Source organism: Haemorhous mexicanus, chromosome 6 (assembly GCF_027477595.1).
Source record: "Haemorhous mexicanus isolate bHaeMex1 chromosome 6, bHaeMex1.pri, whole genome shotgun sequence".
Lineage (NCBI taxonomy): Eukaryota > Metazoa > Chordata > Aves > Passeriformes > Fringillidae > Haemorhous > Haemorhous mexicanus.
In genome coordinates this window covers 15,641,751-15,660,833 of record NC_082346.1, presented here as the reverse complement: position 1 = coordinate 15,660,833, position 19,083 = coordinate 15,641,751, and the positions used below count along the sequence as shown (strand labels likewise).

The following is a 19,083-nucleotide window of genomic DNA, read 5'->3' as shown; positions in this document are numbered from 1 at the left end:
GGGAAGCTAAGATCAAATACACTTTCTTTTATGTCTAGCATTGTGTTCTTGCTTTCTTTTCAATGTCCATAAAATAATAAAATCCTCTCCCATCTAACAGAGGGATTGAGTCACAAAGGCTTTTTTTTTTTTAAAAGGAAAAAAAAGGCTGAAATTGCTTAACTTGATTCAGAATCATTTTTGATTGTTGCTTGAACTGTTTTGGCTGATGATACTTTGGAGCTGCAGCTATGTGATTTAAAGCCCTACTTAGCTTCTGGCAAAGTCCACACTTCTTTCTTGCATTACTGCCTCCTGATTTCATGAAAGTCACACAATGTGTTTGTTCTGTAAACGTAACAGGAGTAATGATTTGTGATTTATTAATTTGTATTTCCTGTAAGCATATGGAGCAAAAGTTAGTTTAGATGCAGTGCATAAACAAGGATGATATTTGTCATGTTTTACACTAATCACAGAATTCAAGAGAACCAATAATGCTTTGCAGCTGTGTAGAGATTCCATGCAAAGATCTCAAAGCACTTCAGAAACATTAACTAACCAGGCATAAAAACCTCTGATTGGTAGTTTCACTTTGTCTACATGTTGGGACACTGAGACACATTCAAGAACCCACAGTAATTTTGTGTCACAGCTAGGAACCCTACTTTGGCAAGCTATGGATCATGCCTATAGAAGTTTTTGTGTATTTATGACTCCAGTACTTTGTCTTTTATTCACTTGATAGAACATGTGGTTTTACCTCGTTTTCTTTTCCTGAGAGTCAGAGAGATTAGTTTAAATTATGCTATGTAAGCCTAGAAGTCTATTTTTTGTTATGCCTGTTTCTTTTTTTTCCCCCCTTACCAGCAGTTACTCTGCCTCTACCTCAGGACAGCTTGCCCCAAGGACAGTAAGAAATTTAACATTGAGAAGCCTGCAGTGTTTACTTACATGCAGCTACATTTGTATATGGACTGAATAGGTTGTAAAAGGTAACAGGAGTTTTAAAAGGTGGCAAACCAGTGGTTGATATAGGAACTTTAATGATATTGTATAGCTATACTTTCAGGATACTAATTTTTAATTTTTTTTTTTTTTGCCATACTAAAAGAAATCTAAGTAGATAAAATTCAGGATGGGCTTTATGATTTTTATTAAATGCAGTGTAAGATACATGATGCTCTTTCTGTTACTTAATGTACCAGAAATCATGTAGTATTCTAGTTGGTTTTAGTAGATAGAGTTTTGCCACAAGCAGAATTCTTTCTAAATGTAATTTTAAACCACAAGTTGAACTCTTCTCTCTTTTTCAGCAGATTTATAGCTACTTTTTATTTTATGTCTCCTGATTAGATTGACCTATGACCAGAATTTCAAAAAGTCAAGAGTTCTCTTTGATGCCTTAGTTCTATTCAATCTGAATATTTTATCTCAGTTTGTGCTGAAATCCAAAATAAAGAGTAAAACAATAAGCACACAGGGAAAAATTAAAATATTGCTACAACCAGATTTTTATCACAAAGGTAGGGATATACCCAAGGCATTCTCAGAGATAATAACATTATTTTTCTGAACTTTTGATGAGACTGACACATCTCCTTTTTAAAAAGAAGTCCTTAAACAGTATCAGCTTCCCACCAACACTCAAAATTTTAAATACTGCTGGTAAAGGGAGTCAATGGATCAAATTCAGTATATCTGTAGTCACTGAAATAAAGGCCCCTAAGAAAAATGTGTCAATTTTAAAGGTCTTTCCTAACTGAAGACCATTTTGTGATAGAGCCAAAGGTTAATAAAATCAGTAGTGAATGTAGCAATTTTACAGATAAGCTATTCACAACAAGTGTAGTTACTTGAATAAAAAGCTAATTCAGTTCTAAAATGCCACATGCAGTAGCAGTGAATAGCTGCTTTTAGGTGCTTTCTGGAGGAGGATAAAATACAGAATCACAGCACTCTTCTTTTCCAGCATCCCTGGCTGCCTGTAAATTGCTGTGAATGGGACTGTGGGCTGACAGGCTCTATTAAGACAAACTGCCTTTCTCATCGGAGAGATAAAATAAATCAGGTGTTTAGTCAAATTAAAATACTTCAGATGGAGCAGGCCCTGGGGAGCACTGATCCACCTGACAAATCTGAGAGAAACTCAAGACAGATGTGTTTTGGGGATAAGGAAGACCCCATGGAAAAAAATGCACTGCTGTCTTTGGAGTAAGAGAATAGGATTAGAACAGAGAGAGAGCTGTGGTATATAATATTTTATGGAAGCTGGCATATTTACTGTTCATTTTTTACTAAGCTTTTTGTTTTATCTCTTTTTATGGCAAATACATTTTACAGATAGCTGTATTTTTATTTTATTTATAGATATTTTCAGTCAGCAGCAGAAGTTTATTTACTGGTAATGAGTTTAGGAATCTCATTGCTCGCTACAGTAAGTGGATGCAAAACAGATGATGATGGCACAGAGCTACTGATGACCTCTCTTGTCCCAGCCAGATCAGCTCAATCTGGTCTGCATTCTAAGCAAGTTGGTTTTTATTGGTATTTAAACTGTAAAATAATGGTTGGGATTTTCCACTCTAAAATTAAATTATGCCTCCCCCCCCCACCCCACACACACACACACACTCACACACTGTTCATACAACAACATTCTCATCTTATGCTTGTTCTTGGTTAGGTGTCCTGCAGCTTCGTGGAGGTCTCATGATTTTCCAGGAGCACAGTGTACATTTTGTGGTCATCAGTTCTATTCTGTTGCTGGATTACATAACAGGGTACAAATTAAAGAGCAGAGTACTTTAAATGGGGTCATTTCTTTCAGATGTGTTTCTCGGGGGAAGGAAAAGGAAAGAAAAACAATTGCTGTGGATTCCTGAATAAGAACAGTTACTTCTGCCTGCTATTGTAAAAAAATCAGAGAAAGAAAGAGAGGGAAAAGGGAAAGAAAGACAGACAGACTATAAATTTGTGGCAACTATATCAAATGATTCTAAGAAATCCTAACAAAACAACAACATTTTGCAGCCTTTACAGGCACTCTTTGTGGTGGTTTTCTACTCATGTTATGGAGCAAGTACAAGCTATACAGACTAATGTGGAACTGGAGTGGGAGATTAATATCTGCTTTGGGTGTGTAAAATATTTTACGACTGTAAGCTCAGGGGCTTGCATTGTGATGCCGAAGCTGCTTGACAGATGTGAAAGCCTCAAGCTGTTGTTTCCCAGGTGGCAGTGGAGGACAATAAGTATCATTTGAGGCAGCAGGTTGCTTCCCACTGGCTTTCTAAAATTGGTCGGTGGAGTGGTTGATCTCTTCTGGTCACAATGGGCAAGGGAGTTTTTCTTTGGCAGAAGAGTCTTTTACCTATGGAAATGAATTCCAAACCACCTACATGACCTTAGAACCATGCTGAAAAATCTTCAAGACCTAATAACACAGTTTAGGAGGGTTGAGGTAGGTCCATTGTGAAATTGCAGAGAATTGAACAGCTGTCAGCATGGAGCTCAGTACATGCTGAAGGATCCAGGGAAGGCACTACTTCCAGGGCAGGCACTTTCCTGGCCACACAGCTGCCTAAGTTTACTTTCAAAAATTATTTTGCATTTGTTTTGGACTTGTAACAGCTTTTTGCACTGAAGTGTTCTATTGCTGCAGTCACTCCTATCACACTAAGATTTTGCAATGAGTTGCTCTGGGTAGGAGTGTCCTTCAGTTTCAGCTTCATGCATCCATCATTCCTCCTGTGACTAAGGAAATCACTATCAACCCTTTCTAAAATTTCTACTGCAACAGCATTTACACATTTTTCTTCTTCTGGAGGCCTGTGTCGTGTGTATACTGGATGTACATTAGGCACTAGAAGGTAGGGAAGCATCAGGTTCTTGGAAACTCATTTAAAACTAAGATACTTAATAGTGAATAAGAAATTGCATCTTTTTCAGTACTTTGCATTGCTAAATGCAATTTAAAAATGTACATAAAATGAGTTGCTATTTGTTTCTCAGAGTTTGTTCAGAGTGAATGACTTAAGCCATGCAGTTTCTTTTGCTCCATACAAAGCAATTTCAGACAGAGTTTTTCTTTAAAGCTGCTTTTGCAAATGAAATTCTGTGTATGAATCATACTGGCCCCACAATGTAAGTAGTGGATAATCTTGGGCTTGTCACCTTCTCGGCAGAAGCCTCTTTTGTCTTCCTACTCCTCATGAACACTGTCAGCCTCTTTTTTCCCCTCTTCTATACAATATATCCATCTTATTCCTAGGAAGGAGCTGGAGTCATAATTTTGTGACTGTTTCTCCATTCTCTCCCAGGTCCTGTTGCTCACACCTTTTCTTCTTCTTCAAAAGTCCAGTAACTTCTTTATCACAGTCCTCTATTGTGAACAGAGGAAAGGAAGTTTCTGAATACTCTCTTTTGTGCCACTTCTCATAGTGCCACTCTGTAGTGGCAGTCTATAGACCTGATTTGATTTGCTTTCTTGATTTGGTTTTCTTCTTGTCTGATTTTCAGTTCTACTTTACAACATTAAATTGCTTTATTTATCCCACTTCCATCTCTAAACTTCTTTCAGATGATCTTCCAATATTCTTGGATTTCTACCTTGATGCATTTATTTTATCTCTTATAGACCTATGATTCTGAGGTGCTCACAAAAGGAAATGTATTGTATGGCTCATATATAGGAACAGACATTGCTGTTTCTGACTGACTAATATGTTCCTGTATAAGGTGGGATATTTTCAGATTGATTTGGAAAAGGACCCTGTACTCTCCACTTATGAGACCCATGCAATTTACCCATAAACAGACCATTAAGCATCATTAGTGCAAAGAATAAATGTACCGTAGTTTCATATTAATTAAGTGCTCTCTGTAGAGTAAACTTTGAAAGTTAAATGAAAATTCTTTAGCTATTTTCTCAGGTTAGCCATTTCTCCTGAGAAAAAGTAAAGCTCATTTTTAATACAAAATTCCACAACCATAGCTTACATTTACCTAAATGACCTACCAGATATATGGGTATTTTGGAGAAATTATCAATAAATTCTTAAACTGCTTCTTCCACCAAAAAACATTTTTTAAATTCTGTTTTAGCATTTGTACATACTTGGAGTGAAAAAATGAGAAAATATATAAACTGAAGTAAAATTATGTCTGATAAACTATCAATGTATTTATCACAGTGGGCAGATTTAGATGGAGAAGATCCAGGGATTCATAGAGAATAAATCCCTGCCAGAAAAAAGGAAATAGTCTATATCTTTTCTGCCCCCATTTCTGTTACATCCTCCCCTGTTTAGAGCACAGCAAATCTATGTGTTACATCCTTTTGAGATTGGTTAGTAGAAAATATATCCAAGCTGCCATTTGAAAAAAGCACATTGGTGATGGAGCCATTTTTTAGAGGGGTAAATATTGCTTTGTAAATATTGTCTAGCTCATATTTACAGTCCATCTTTCCCCCACGTTTAGGTACACCAGAAAGCCTGGCAGAAAAAGAGCGCCAGCTCTCTACTATGATCACCCAGCTGATCAGCTTACGGGAGCAGCTCCTGGCTGCCCATGATGAGCAGAAAAAGCTGGCAGCCTCACAAATCGAAAAACAACGGCAGCAAATGGACCTTGCTCGCCAACAGCAAGAACAGGTGAGGCTCCAAGAAGGAAACCTGTGAAAATGGTTCATGCAGAATGCTTGTCACAAACTCTGCTCTGCCTGCTGTTGTTTCCTTTTGTGGTTTTTTGTCTTTGTCAAAAGAGCTTAAATATCTGCAGGAGTTAGATGTATTTCCAGAAAGAGGGAATATTATAGGACCCTGAAAAAAAACAAGGGAAGAGTGGATGGTAGATTTCACAGTTCTCCTTGCACTGAGATACAATTTTGAGAGTTATGAACAAGCCAGACTATAACCATTATTTTACACTTTGTCTTTCTGAAATGAAAATAATTAAACAAAAACCCTTAAACATACTCAAACCTTCAAATACCTTGCATAAGTAAGGTTTGATTTGTTCATTGAGGTTGTAAACAGTTTTTTTTTTTTTTCTTGTTTTGTCTTTTTGATTTTTTTTTCCTTGATTATTTGTTTGGTTTAAAGATGCAGTTGTCCAACAAACTGTCCTCTTCTCTTTGAACAAAAGTGCAACAACAATGATCCCATGCACTAGTCCCCTAGGCGTTAGATCCGACAGATCCAAATTAATGAGTGGTTTTTAAGAATCTGACATTATTACTAGAATTATCTTTTCAGTTAAATATATTTTATAGGATATATACAGCAATGTATGCTCTGTTGATTTTAATGAGTTGTGACGTCTGGTATTTTATGTGCTTGGGTATTTGCCCACATGTAGGAATATGGACTCATCCCCTAATGGAAAATAACATAAAGGAACACTGTAAAAAATCAGAAGTTAGAATGTCATTTAGCCATCTAGAGATGACACAGTAATTAACTATTGACACTTGTGAATAAGCTAGCACAAATTAATCTTGACACATTTGCAGACGAGTGATATCTTACAGTGAACACTTTGTAATTATATTTCAAAATGAAAATTAAATGACACTTAAAACTAGGTTGTCATGCTCAATGAAGCGAGCATGTAGCTCAACCGATAGGCAAATAAAATTCAGAATTTGAGCCACATGGTGCTTGTGTACCCTACTTTACTGTGTCAAGCCTATACATCAAGACGATGCCATGGTAATTGCATTGCAGGGTCTTGGGTACATTTTCTATCACAGAACTGCTCCAGCGAAGAGGAACTTTGGAGATTAGATGCTCCGTAGTATATTTCTTGTTTTCAGCAGGAAATGCCTTTTCAAATGGTGCTACATTGTGCATGCAGGTACAAAAAGCTGTTCACAAGCTGGCAGAACCCTGGCAGATCCCTTCCTTTGCACATGTAAACAAAAGCCTCCTCCTTGTCTTGGCGATGGTTTACTGTGTTAAGCTGCAGCCAGGTCATCAGCAGCTCCAAACAATACTGGATGTAGGGTACTGTGTACCTGTGAAAAAATGATACATCATTGAGAGAGAGTGGCCCACAATGCAGCTCCATGCTCTGTATCGTTTCACTGTGAAGCTGCCCACTGTAACCTTTGCTGAGACTTCAGCAGCAGGGACAATGTGGATAAAAACCTGACAGACCTTATCTTTAGTTACAAACATTGCACTTCTAAGATGGAGTCACACAATTGGTGTGCTGCTGGCTAAAAGTGCTAACCCCAGCTCCCATGGAGGTTTTAAATATTCCATGTAGCACTGTCCCCATTAGGGTTGTTTCACCAAGCACAGGCACCATTGCTGGCCACTGTGCTGACAACAGCTTCCTGAACTTCTGGGACCTGCCCCTGGGCTGCCTGGGCACAGGAGCTGCCAGCTCTGTTTGGTTCCCTTTTTCACTCACACATAAGGGTCTGCTCATTCAGTCCTCACTCACTGTATTTTATTGACTTCCCTGGGAGGTTGATCCAGATCTGTTTGAACACCAGGCTTCTGAAAGGAGTTTGAGCTCCGTTATAAGCATTGCTGTAGTGATCTGTGAGATATGCTTGACTCCATCCTCTTGTGGCCCTTTGCCTTCATCCAGTCCCAGAATCATGTAGACTTTATTAAAATACATATGAATTTTGAGTTGATTTCTCTTACAAAAGTGAATTTTAACTGAAAAAACTTTGAGTTATTTCCATGTGACAGCGAGAGATTAAGGAAATGACAGCCTTGGTCTCCGTGTATGCACAATTACAAGCTGTTAATATGTGACTGCAAATTCCTTTTGAGTTAATCTGAACAGTTTTCACTAAAACTATGTGATTGCTTATTTCCAAACCAACCTTTATACATTCCTGTCATTTTTTATCATAAAAACATTTTACTTAGCTTTCTCTGTTTATGACTGTAAGTGTGCTCAGAAGATGTTAGGGAAGGAGCTCAAGAGGGTTTTTGCCAAAAGAGGAACAGTGGATTTGAGCGACCAAAATACCTTTGTCACCAGCTTCTTGCTGTTTTATGTGATTCCTCTGCTCTAGATAAATATTTATAGGAGGGGAAATTATACTTAAGAAATGAAGGTAGCAGAAGTGCTGAGGCTGGGATTTCCAGGAAACACAAATCTTGTTCTCATTTCAGTCTGCTGCACTGTTGCCCTTCTAAAGCAGAAGTCCAGTTGTTCCCCCACATCCCTGTCGCTTCTCCTTGGTGGCTGCCTTCCACATCACCCATTGCAGGGAGCAGCTCTGTGGTCTGAGGGCAGGATCCTATTTCCCTTCTGCTCCAGCATGCTGATTTTGTGGGAATCAGGGAGGTAGATAGAGTATCTGTAGCAATTTCTCACCAGTCTCTTAGTGTTCTTTACCCTGAACATTTGCTTTTCTCCATCTGTGTTAGAGAAGGGATAGAGTAAACCTTTATCCTCCAGATCCCCTCCTGATTCTACCAAATGAGGGTAAGAATATCTGCATATTCCATAGGGCTGTGTGGGGTGATGAGTTGCTGAGCACCAGGTACTGCTTTTACACAGAATAAGGCTCTGCTTGGCTAATCAGCTCCAAGGATGATTTTTGAGATTTGCAAGAGTAGTAATGTGCTGCTCATTGTGGAGAAAGTCAGAGAAGCTTACCCTAGGAGCTTGTGCTGAATAGTGAAACATCAATAAACACCAGCTAAGGGTTCAGTTCAGCAAAGCAGGAAAATGTATGTTTAACCTTAACCACCTGAATAATCCCATCCCCATTCAGAAAAGCACTCAATTTTAAGCATGTGTTCCATTCCCATTGTAGCTAACAGTGATGCCTCACAGTTACAGATCACCACAGGCTTGAATGCTTTGTTGAATAGTGATGAGATTATTCACGTGCACACAAATAAACCTATGTTTCTGTGCTTTTCAGAGCTAAGGTCTAACTGCTTAAAATACATATTTCTTACTCACTAAGTAGATTTTTATGTTGCGTTTAAATTTCCCTCTAAAAGATGCCCCATTTTAAAAAATTAATATGGTTAATAAAATATAATAAAGAATAACAAATATTATGTTTTTCAGTCAATAGTATTGAAATTTCAATATTGCTGTTTTAATTTAATGGAAATTTTATTTCTAATAGATTGCAAGACAACAGCAGCAACTTCTGCAACAGCAGCACAAAATCAATCTACTGCAGCAGCAAATTCAGGTCAGTGTGTTTTATTGCTCTCTTCTGATTATACTTAAGTTCCATTTATGGAGAGGGAAGGGTTTAAAATAAAGCAGCCACATGCTTTACTAACAAGCCTGAGTAAAGATGCTCTTTATGGTAGTTCCTTGTGTCCCAGAAAGTTATTGCCAGACATCTTTTTTGGTGCAAAGAACTTTAATAGGCAAAGTTTTCTTCTGAAAGTTATGAACTATTTTTAAATCTCACCATCTTGTCATAATTCTGAAACATGCAATCAGTTTGACTCGCATTGTGTGAAGTAAAAACAGAGTCTCAGTTATTGCTGGAGGAATTCTGTGTTCTACAAAGGCAAAATTGAGACATTGAAGCAGCACCAAGTCCCTGGCACCAGTCTGCTCACGTACAAAGAGCCACAGGTATATGTGTTCCGGGTGCCTTTGGAATAATTATACCCTTGTGGATCTGGAAGTATTCTGGAGATATTTAATTATCTGTACTTGTACTCAGAACATGTTTTAATTTTGTGCAAGTATACATGGGCAGGGAGTGACATGGATGTAGAGGCATTGTTGGCATGTGACTGTGTTACCTTCTTTGCTTCCCACTTTAAAATCATTTCCATGGGCCTGTTCACTGATTGAAATATTTCAATTTGGTCTGACAGATGATTGTGCTGCCAATCATTTCTTATGAGCTCGGGCTATCCATTTCTTTTCCTTAATTAGCAGATTGCTATGTTACTAGATGCCAAAACTGAAGTTTTTCTTTCCCTCATCCCAAAGGAATGCTTGTAAATGCTTTTGAAAATGTTGTAATGCAGTCTCAGTTACACTTCTAAGGGCCTAATTTAACAAATATAGATGTGTTAATACCTTGTATGAGAGACACAATTGAATTATAAAGCACCATTATTGTTGTTGCCTATTAAGAGACTGTGTGTTCATATTAGGTGTTCATCAAGGATGAAAGAGATAGTGTAAGGAAAAAAGAACAGTGTAAGGAACTAGAAAGAATAGTGTAAGGAAAAAATACACCATCTTCTCTAAGTGTTATTTGCAAGTCTGGCTTCAGAAAGCAAAGAATAATATAAAAAAGTCTTAGCATAAAGGCTAAGACTGAAACCTAGCTAAGTCTACAGAAGTGTTATCTGTATGAGAAATTTCTAATTTTTAAAATTGGGAAACAGAAAGAGGAATTATGACTAGGTTTTTTGTTTCTCTCTGGAGAATTGTAGGTATGTTTGGCTGTGCTACCTGCTCTGTAGTAAAAAGCTCATAGGTACTTTATGTTTCACTTCAGTCAATACTTCCCAGTAGCTTTACCCTTCCACTATCTCCAGGGAAATATGGTCTTAGAATTCATTCTAGAATAGATTGAAAGTTCATTTTCTCATTCACTTCCATCTTTCCTCTTACATAGTGCTGAACCCTCCACAATTTTTCTTTCCCATCCTTTCCTAGATGTATATGCAACGAAGTGTTTCAATGGTTATTCTGCTCATTTGAGCTAAACTATTTCTCAGTCACTCGTCCCTGGATTGGCTTCCAAATTCTTGCCAATATATAATGCTCATGCCACAGCTCCTTAGTGGTTTGGCCTCTTTATTGATTTAAGATTTTAAATTTACCTGAGTCTAATCAGTGTGTTTAAGGCAGTGAGGATTGTTTCTTCTCCCATCTGGTCAGCCAGCTTGGTGGGCATCCCATAGCCCAAGGAACATTGTAGGCTCCAGTAAGAAGCACTAAGCACACTGGGCAGATGCCAAGTCAAATGTCCAATGGTCTTTTGAGGAGATTACTAAAAGAAAGTTCCTGGGAGATTGTCTCCTAGGCTAAACACCAGCTCCCACAGTCCATTTGCTTGTGAGCCAAGTGGTCTTGCTTTGTTTATTTGTTCTGCCTTAATTCTGTGGCAGGTTTGGCAGCCAGAAGTTGCTAAGTTGCCTCTGCAGCTTGTAGTAGGTTTGCTGCTGTAGAATTGCTTATGAGTGTTACAGTTTGAGATGCAAAATTCTTTAAGGGCTAGAGCTGGGATGGAGGCAAAACAGGAAGCAGGTGACAGACATAGTGCTGGGCTAGTTCTCCCAGATCCTCTCCCACCATCTTCCCAAGAAACCTCAATACAAGCACTGAAGTCATGCTGGTGAATCTGGGTGGAGTTCATCGTATCAAAAATAGGTAACTGCAGTACAGACTGTCTCAATTAATTATCCAGATTGTTCTTGTAGTGAGCAGTGAGAAGCTAAATGAATTGTTTCAGGATACAATTTGTCTTGTCCTAAAGTAGATATTTAAAATATATCAGATAAATTGTTCCTAAAATGGCTGTTTCTCTGCATTAACTAAGGAGGATGTATGTGCCAATGCCTTTAGTGTAGAGATCTGATGCGAGATGAGGTGAATTCCCCTCTCTATGTCTTGAAGGGGAAACAAAATTTCTATTAAATGTTTTCATTCCCAGTTTAGTTTTTGGGCCTGGTAGAATTTGCAGCTCTGTCCCCAATAACTTGATTTTGTTTAGAAGGTTTGTTCAAAGACACTCTTGAGCAACAATTTTCAGGAAACAGTGATTACCTACAGAGAATGGTGTGGGCTCTTATCTGTACTTCGTATGCGTGAGAAAACAGTAGTACCCTTCCCTGCCACTCCCCTTCTGAAGAGATTTCAAAATGTGAGCAGCACAGGTGCCAGTTCCATCTGGGCAGGGGCCCATTCATGGCACAGCTACTTGAGGCAAGTACAGCGTGTTCTCCAGGATGCAGGAGAGGGGCACTGCTGATGCAACGTTTTCATCATGAGACACACAGTGTGTCAACTGTCCTCTCCTGAGGTGCAGTGCTAATTCCTGAATGAGAGTTTCTGTGAGTAAGTGCACCCAGTTGAACCATTTCAGCAATTAGAAATTGCTTCAGAAGGGGCTTATGATATGTCAGCCATATATAAAATTTAAAATAATTTATATTACATAATGCACGCTTCCCCTGGACAAATACTAGGTAAATATACTGAGAATTTGCATTACCTAGTATTTATTATTTATATTGTGCTGTCTATTATTATTTTATGTAATAATTTTGACACCTTGTTTCATTTAATTGGTGAAAGGGTTGTTTCTTTCTTTGGGTTTTTTTGTTTTGTTTTGTTTTGAGACCATTTGCTGGAGCGCCTTACTTGCAGACTTGTTACACATCCAAAACTTTGTCAATAATCTATGAGCAAAGAGCACTTTATCTGGGCTTAGTGTATGCAAAAAAGGTAGGAATTTCAAGAGTACAGATGTCATTACATGTTCTGCATAATCATCTTGTGTTTTCTACATGAAGCTAATGTTTCTATCGGGGTCTTTGTGTTGGGGAAAGCAGTTTTGTTGGCCAAAAGCAGTGGGAATCTGGACTTCTCCTCTCTCTGATTATCAGAAATTTGGCAAATCATATCCCTTCCCTCCATTTAAATGTAATGTTTTGAGAATCTTAAATGAAAATTTTCAAATAAATGCAGTGTATTATTACTTTTCAGCTCAAATGTTCATAATGTTCATAAACACTCTTCTATAGAGGAGTCCACAGAGATGGGAGGAAATCTAGTATGCCAAATTAAGTTCTTTATTCTGAAGAGCTGTGCAGAGAAATCATTGATTTCAGTGCAAATTAAAGTTGAGAAGATAATGTGGGGCAAATAAAAGCTCAGTCTCCAGGTAGATTAAGATTTTTGTAAAATATATGTTTTTTCATTTGATTGTTTAATAAAAAAATATTCATTCTGAAGTAGAGGGAACATAATTGGACTAATTCACAGACATCTCTTAGCCTGTGCTATGAAAGTGAAAACCTCTAGGAATAAGTGAAAAAGCTGGTTAAAGGAGGAATTTGGTAGTACATCATGAAGATTAGACTGGAAAAAGGGAAGACATGCATTTCTTAAATGTTTCCAAACCAGGGGTCCTGAAATCCCTGTGAATTCTGTGCCTCATTATGAGAATTCAGTCCTTTCAGAATGAGGCTTGGGGACTTCTGAGCCCCACCACACCCATCTGAGGAAAAGAGGTGGATCCCCCTGATGCTTGGAGCCAGTTGCTCCAGGATTTCCCTCAGAGAATGGGTGTGTGTGGATTTAAGTTTTTAGGACTTTCCTCCCTGTGGGTAGGTTTCATCAGAGGAACTCCTAAATCTGAAGTCTTTAAAAGGGACAATGATGGTCAAGCTTTTCTGCAGAAATCTGTGATGAGGATAACTGTAAAAGATGATTCAAGCTGCTTTTGTCCATTTCCCTTCACCTTGTTCCTCTTTACTGTGCTTAATGCCATTGTAGAGCATTTTGTTTCCTGTTTGAATCAGTACCATTTCAATTGCATAGAGAAACTGGTTTCCTCTGCTCTCATAAGTCTTCTGTTTTAATTCAGCCACTAGAAATGATTCCTAATAGTAATTTTTTCAAGTTTCAATCTATACATTCATGCTGTTCTGCTTTCCTATAAATGTTCTTACATTTTCTGTTTCCCTCAAATAGAGTGAATGTGATTACTGTGATGGTAAACAGACAAAAGAATAGTAACATAAAATTGCAACTATTTAAACTGTCTTTGAATAAGAATCATTTGAATCATAAGTAAAACTTAAGAGACTGAACCAATGAGTCTCTCTTCTTATCCATGATTAACTACTGACAATTGAGGTACCTGGTGAGCTGAATAAGGACTATCTCTTTATGTGAAGTACATGTCTAAAGATCAGGAATAATTACATTCCACATTAGCCTTCACAGCCTCCCTGACCTGGTTAATTAATTTTTTGCTAGGATAATAATAGTAGAAATAGATTTAAAGATATGCTTCATCATTAAGTATGTAACTGACCTCCAATTTTAAGAGCTGAACCTTTCATTTATTGCCTTTTGGAGACAGGTTAAAGCTCCTTGCAGAGAGCTTGCTGAAAATGCACAAGCTGGAATCCAGTCATTGTCAGCTCAGTTATGCTCTCTGAGGTTGTCTTTCTTTGTAAACTCTATTTAGTGTTGAGAAGCAAAAGCAGTGGCAGTTGTATTTTTCCTGCACTGGGGAATGTTCTCCTCTACCTTTTTTCTTTCTTTCTTTTTTTAATTTTTTTTTTTTTTTTTTGTTATTGATCATGAAACTGATCCCCTTCCAGCAGCTCTGCACAGGACCAAATAAAGCCATTGAAAACAATTTGATACTTCTATTGGCAGGGTACACAGATCAGATACTCCCTTGGAAGAGAGAGAGAGAGAGTTATAAACAAAGCTTAGAAGTCTAGGAATAGCCCCCAGCTTCAGCAAACCCTTAAAATATTTTGTAATTGTATCTTCAATCATGAATTAGCTAGGAAAAACAGACCTTTTTTGCCTTTATATTTCACTGCTCTATGCTGTTTTTAATTGCCCACAGGCACACTGTTGTGATCTTCTTTGGAAGTTTAAAACCAGGATAAAAATGCAAATCTAATTATTTCTTTTATCTAATCTAATTAACTTTTACAAGCAATGATAGATGCACTGCAGCCTCCATCAAACATTTTAATAATGATGTTTCTGGATTAAAGAATAGGTAAAAGTACTGTAATTTATAAGCAGTCAAGATTATGGCAGTAGAAAATGTAAAATATTGTGGTGCCTTAATAAACTATAGCAGCAGTTTATTAATTTACAGTAGAAAGGATGCATTTCCCTTAAAACCCAGTTTGCTTGTGAATTGATTCCCAGCCATCACTGGTATATATTTTTACTGCTTTTTAAGCAGCTCAGTATTAAAAATAATATATATCCAAGTCCCTTCTGCAATGCAGTTGTGTGCAGTTGGAAGAGAGAAATGCTGTTGTGTGCCTGTAACTTGTAGCTGGCTGCTAAATTGCTGATTCCACTTCAGGGGCTCTGCCCTAGGTGTGGCACCACGGCTCCTGTCCAGCTCCTAACTTGCCTGGTGAACACTGAAACTGATCCAATGGAGGAAAGACAAATATGCTAAACATCAAAGTCAAACATTTCATATTTTATTTATTATTACATGCTGGCGTATTAATGAGTTCTAAAGTCCTTATGTGATAATTTCTTAGGCAAAAGATTTGTTAACAGCCAGCTTTTCCCAGTAAAAGGCATCTTCATGGCTGGCTGGCTTGGAATTTTCTCTGTCAGCTGTGAGGAAAGAGAAGTGATGTAGGATCCTTGCCTTCTCTGAGCAGCACATGCTATAAAAAATATTCTGGTGATGCTAGATAGAGATATCCTTTATTCAACCTCTTCCATACTACAAATGCTTTGGCATAACAGCGTGGTGGCAGCAGAAAAGACACAGTGTGTAAAAGGTTCATAGTCCTCTGCTACTTGTAAGCTTCTGATCTTACCCCTTGGTCCCCCATTTGCAAGGATCCTGCTAGCTGCTCTGCCCCTGAGGCCCTCAGTCCCTGGAAACAAGTTTTATCCTGGCAGAGCAGAATATAGTTCTGGGTTTGACTCTTAAAACTGTGTGCAGGCATGAGGGGGGCGGGAAGGCTGTGTTTTAAAAAATTTTTGCTGTGACCTTTTAAGAGTTAAATTAGCTGTCTTGCAGTTTTCTAATTCATTATATGACTCTTTTTTTTCCTTATTTCGCCTACCCGAGTCTAAACAAATTGTATTTAATGCAAAAATTAAGCCTTGTGTATCTCTTTCATATGACTTCTCTAATTATAGAGCAGTAAATGGTAGAATAGCATATGTTAGCAACATGAGCAGCAGTCTATGAAATGAGCTACAAGTTAATAAAATGATCTTGTGGTGGTGTTGGCCAAATGTTAGCACACATGTTTCGAAAAGTGGTATTTCAACAGACTTGAAGAATAGGACTTTGGCACACGGGTGCCGAACATGATCTGATGTGTGGAAATTAGTTAAACCAAAGTAAATGTCATTGTTTCTTGGGCTCATGTTGGTGCAGAAAATGATAGTAGCTGTCCTCCCACTTTCCCTCTCCCACGTGTGTTTTAAAATTGGAAATGAAGACATAGGCATCCCCTAGTTCAGGTCCTGCTGCTTCGTTTGCTAGGGGCGTGCTGTGCCGCATCCTCACCAGTGGCTTCAGGACTTGTTCACAGCTGTGCCTCTGCCAAAGCCAGAGGCTAAAATCTCACTGATTCTATTCAGCCCAGACTCCTCTTCTGCAGACTTCACTTATAGAAGAGCCCATGATTTGAGCCCTTTTAATTTAGAGACAGATTATAACCAGCTCCTGAATAACACCAGAGGATCAAACAAATATTTGCTGCCCACCTGTGCTGCTGCCTGGGGGTCACTCTTGGTTGGTGCTCTGCCTGTTCCAGCCTAGTGTGGAGCTACAGCCATGGCTGAGCCAGGTACCCTGGTCTAGCTCCCAAGGAGTTTGGCAGAGGTGATGCCCTTCTGAACCTCTTTGATGCTGTTCTGTCAGTCTGTTGATGTTCTCCTTTCAATATTGCAATATTTGGGGTAATGCAATAGTAATGCTCTATTTACTCCAACACAGAAATCCAGTTTCATTCCTAAGTGGCATGTGCACAAAGTAAAATGGATAACTGGGAGTGGAAATGGTGCCAACTGGCAGCCTATCCGACAGGACTGATCCTGGGAAGCCTTATTTGCTTGAGTAATACCCGCTCAGGCAGTGTTTGATGACTTGTACACTGTTACTCACATAACTGGGCTTTGCAGAAGTGAACACCTCTTGCAAGGAAGGACTTAGGATATTAGTATTGTGGTTGGAATATCAAAGGTATAAACGTGGCAGGGATTTTAGGGAATGTAATTTGTTTCATTAGACAAACAGATGTAGCTGGAAAAAAACAGGCAACCATTTGGCCGTGCCAGCTCTTTTTCATGTCTTACATCAGTGTTACATGGAAACATATCCCAGGACTGACAGGAACTGCTTGAGATATTGGCCTTTCATTTTTAATTAGTTACTTTTCCTGTGATGATTTTTATGATTGACAGCCACGTGATGGCCAAGAGGGAAAACAATCAAGTTTTGCATTGCTTTTTTCTCTTTCCTTTTTTTTTTTTTTTTTTTTTTTTTAATCCTGACACCTCCACTATTTGACGCACTAATCAGGAGATACTGGAAAGAGAAAAAAAGTTAATAAATGTTAGTATTGAAATGACTTGATTTATGGAGATATTCAGATATAGAGGCAAGACTGGAATGTGGTGATATCAGAGGTCAAAATTTCTGTCTGCAAAAGCAGGTACTTGGAGGAAAATGATGAAGTACAGCTCCACATTAAAAAGGCCAAAAGCATATAGCAAATAAATTGTAAAGTACTTCTTGAAATCTCACAGTAAAACCTTAAATTTATCAGATGAACTAAATCCTGGCCCAGGAATCAAAGCATTTTTTAGTTGTAATTGTGGGAATATTCCAGAATGTAAGCATATTACTGAATCAATTTGAGCATAAAAACTTATTTTTAATATACTTAATATCATGACAGCAAGGAAGAAGTAAGTGCATTGCTCTCTGAATGCATTCAGGAATTATGAATTCACATAAAGAAAGCAGTAGTATGTGCAATCCAACAAATGAGCAAACTAGATTCTGTTTAACATTTGGTATACGCTTGATGGCATGTAAGTAAAAGTAAAGTGAATGAATATTTCTAATATTCACTGTTTTATGCAACCAGCTAATCCTGACACTCACAAAAATGTCAAAGCATAGTTCTCAAGGAAAATAAATGGCCTTGCCTGGGATTTACCTATCTAATCTTAAAGTTGTTAAAGTAAAGAAAAATTGGTTTATGACTGCAGTTTACATGCTATTTCCCTTTGTCTGTAACATTAGAAACCCCTCTCCCCAAATAATTAGATAATATAGAGGCTTGTGTAGAATGCAAGGCTTTCACTTCCCTGAAAGAACTAGTCTTTAATATAAATCTTGTATATATCATCTTCAGCAAGTTGGGCATTTGCACAGCTTGGGTAAATTATGTCTATATTGAGAATCTAGAAGTTACACAGTGTGCATTCCATACTTGAGGGATGGGAAATAAAAATTGATATACTGTGCGGCACATGATATAACGCAGTGAAATATCTTTTAAATTCCAGAGGGGTGCACTGACATCACCACGGTTAATTCACATGCAGTAACTCCCACCAAATGTTATTAACTTTAAATTGAAATTTGTAATCATTCAGTAAAAAGAAAATAAATGATGCAAACAGTATACAATGGTGCATTATGAAATGCTGAATTAATCTTATTCACCCACCCAAAATGACAGCGTAGGAAACCATTAAAGTTGTAACACCAAATAATAAAAGCAAAGAACTTCACAGTTGATGGTGAAGTGTGAAATCCATCTTGAGACACACCACTGTCACACAGTATGGAAGGGCACTTCTGAGTAAGGGAACTTTATTTTCAAGTAATGTATTAGGCATTTTTGTTCTGTAAATGAGAGATTAACCGGCTGGGGGAATATATGTTTAGCTTAAAATCTAGATCAGGTAGACAAATGAGTTGCATGGCTACCTGCTACAGGTAACAAAATAGTGCAATATGTACCTAATAGCCTAAGCATAGACTGAGGTTCTGTACTTGACAAAGCCATGTATATAATGTAATATATAGAGATAAACCCTACTCAGAAGTGGGGGTATGGCACTTGTTTTTGCTCTGACAAGGAGTGATTGGTATGATGAACGCTACTATCACATTTCTAGCTTTGCCTTTTCCATCTCATTGAATTTTATTGGTGATATATTTTCAGGATACTCATCTCCTCTGTAACTGCATATCTGAGTGTCTCATAAGCTGAAGTGTATTATCCTCACAACACTCTTTTGAGGCAGAATAAAAAGCATATAGATATTTGGGGGCATCTAATTTTAGATATCTAATTTGGGTGACTGAATTAGGACTTTTGGCTCCATATATAAAGCAGTCCAGGTGCTGTGAATTACCTTCTGTTG

General features: G+C 38.0%; 1 protein-coding gene across 11 annotated transcripts in view; it reads left to right on the top strand.

The window, feature by feature from the left end:
• The window catches only part of SOX6 (SRY-box transcription factor 6), a 371,999-nt gene that overhangs the window by 221,379 nt on the left and 131,537 nt on the right, over positions 1–19,083 (top strand). For all 11 annotated transcript variants that reach the window (XM_059848934.1, XM_059848935.1, XM_059848937.1 and 8 more), the window contains 2 exons: positions 5,464–5,636; positions 9,098–9,166. In XM_059848934.1, the coding sequence (XP_059704917.1) occupies positions 5,464–5,636; positions 9,098–9,166 (242 nt within the window). The remainder of the gene's footprint in view (positions 1–5,463; positions 5,637–9,097; positions 9,167–19,083) is intronic.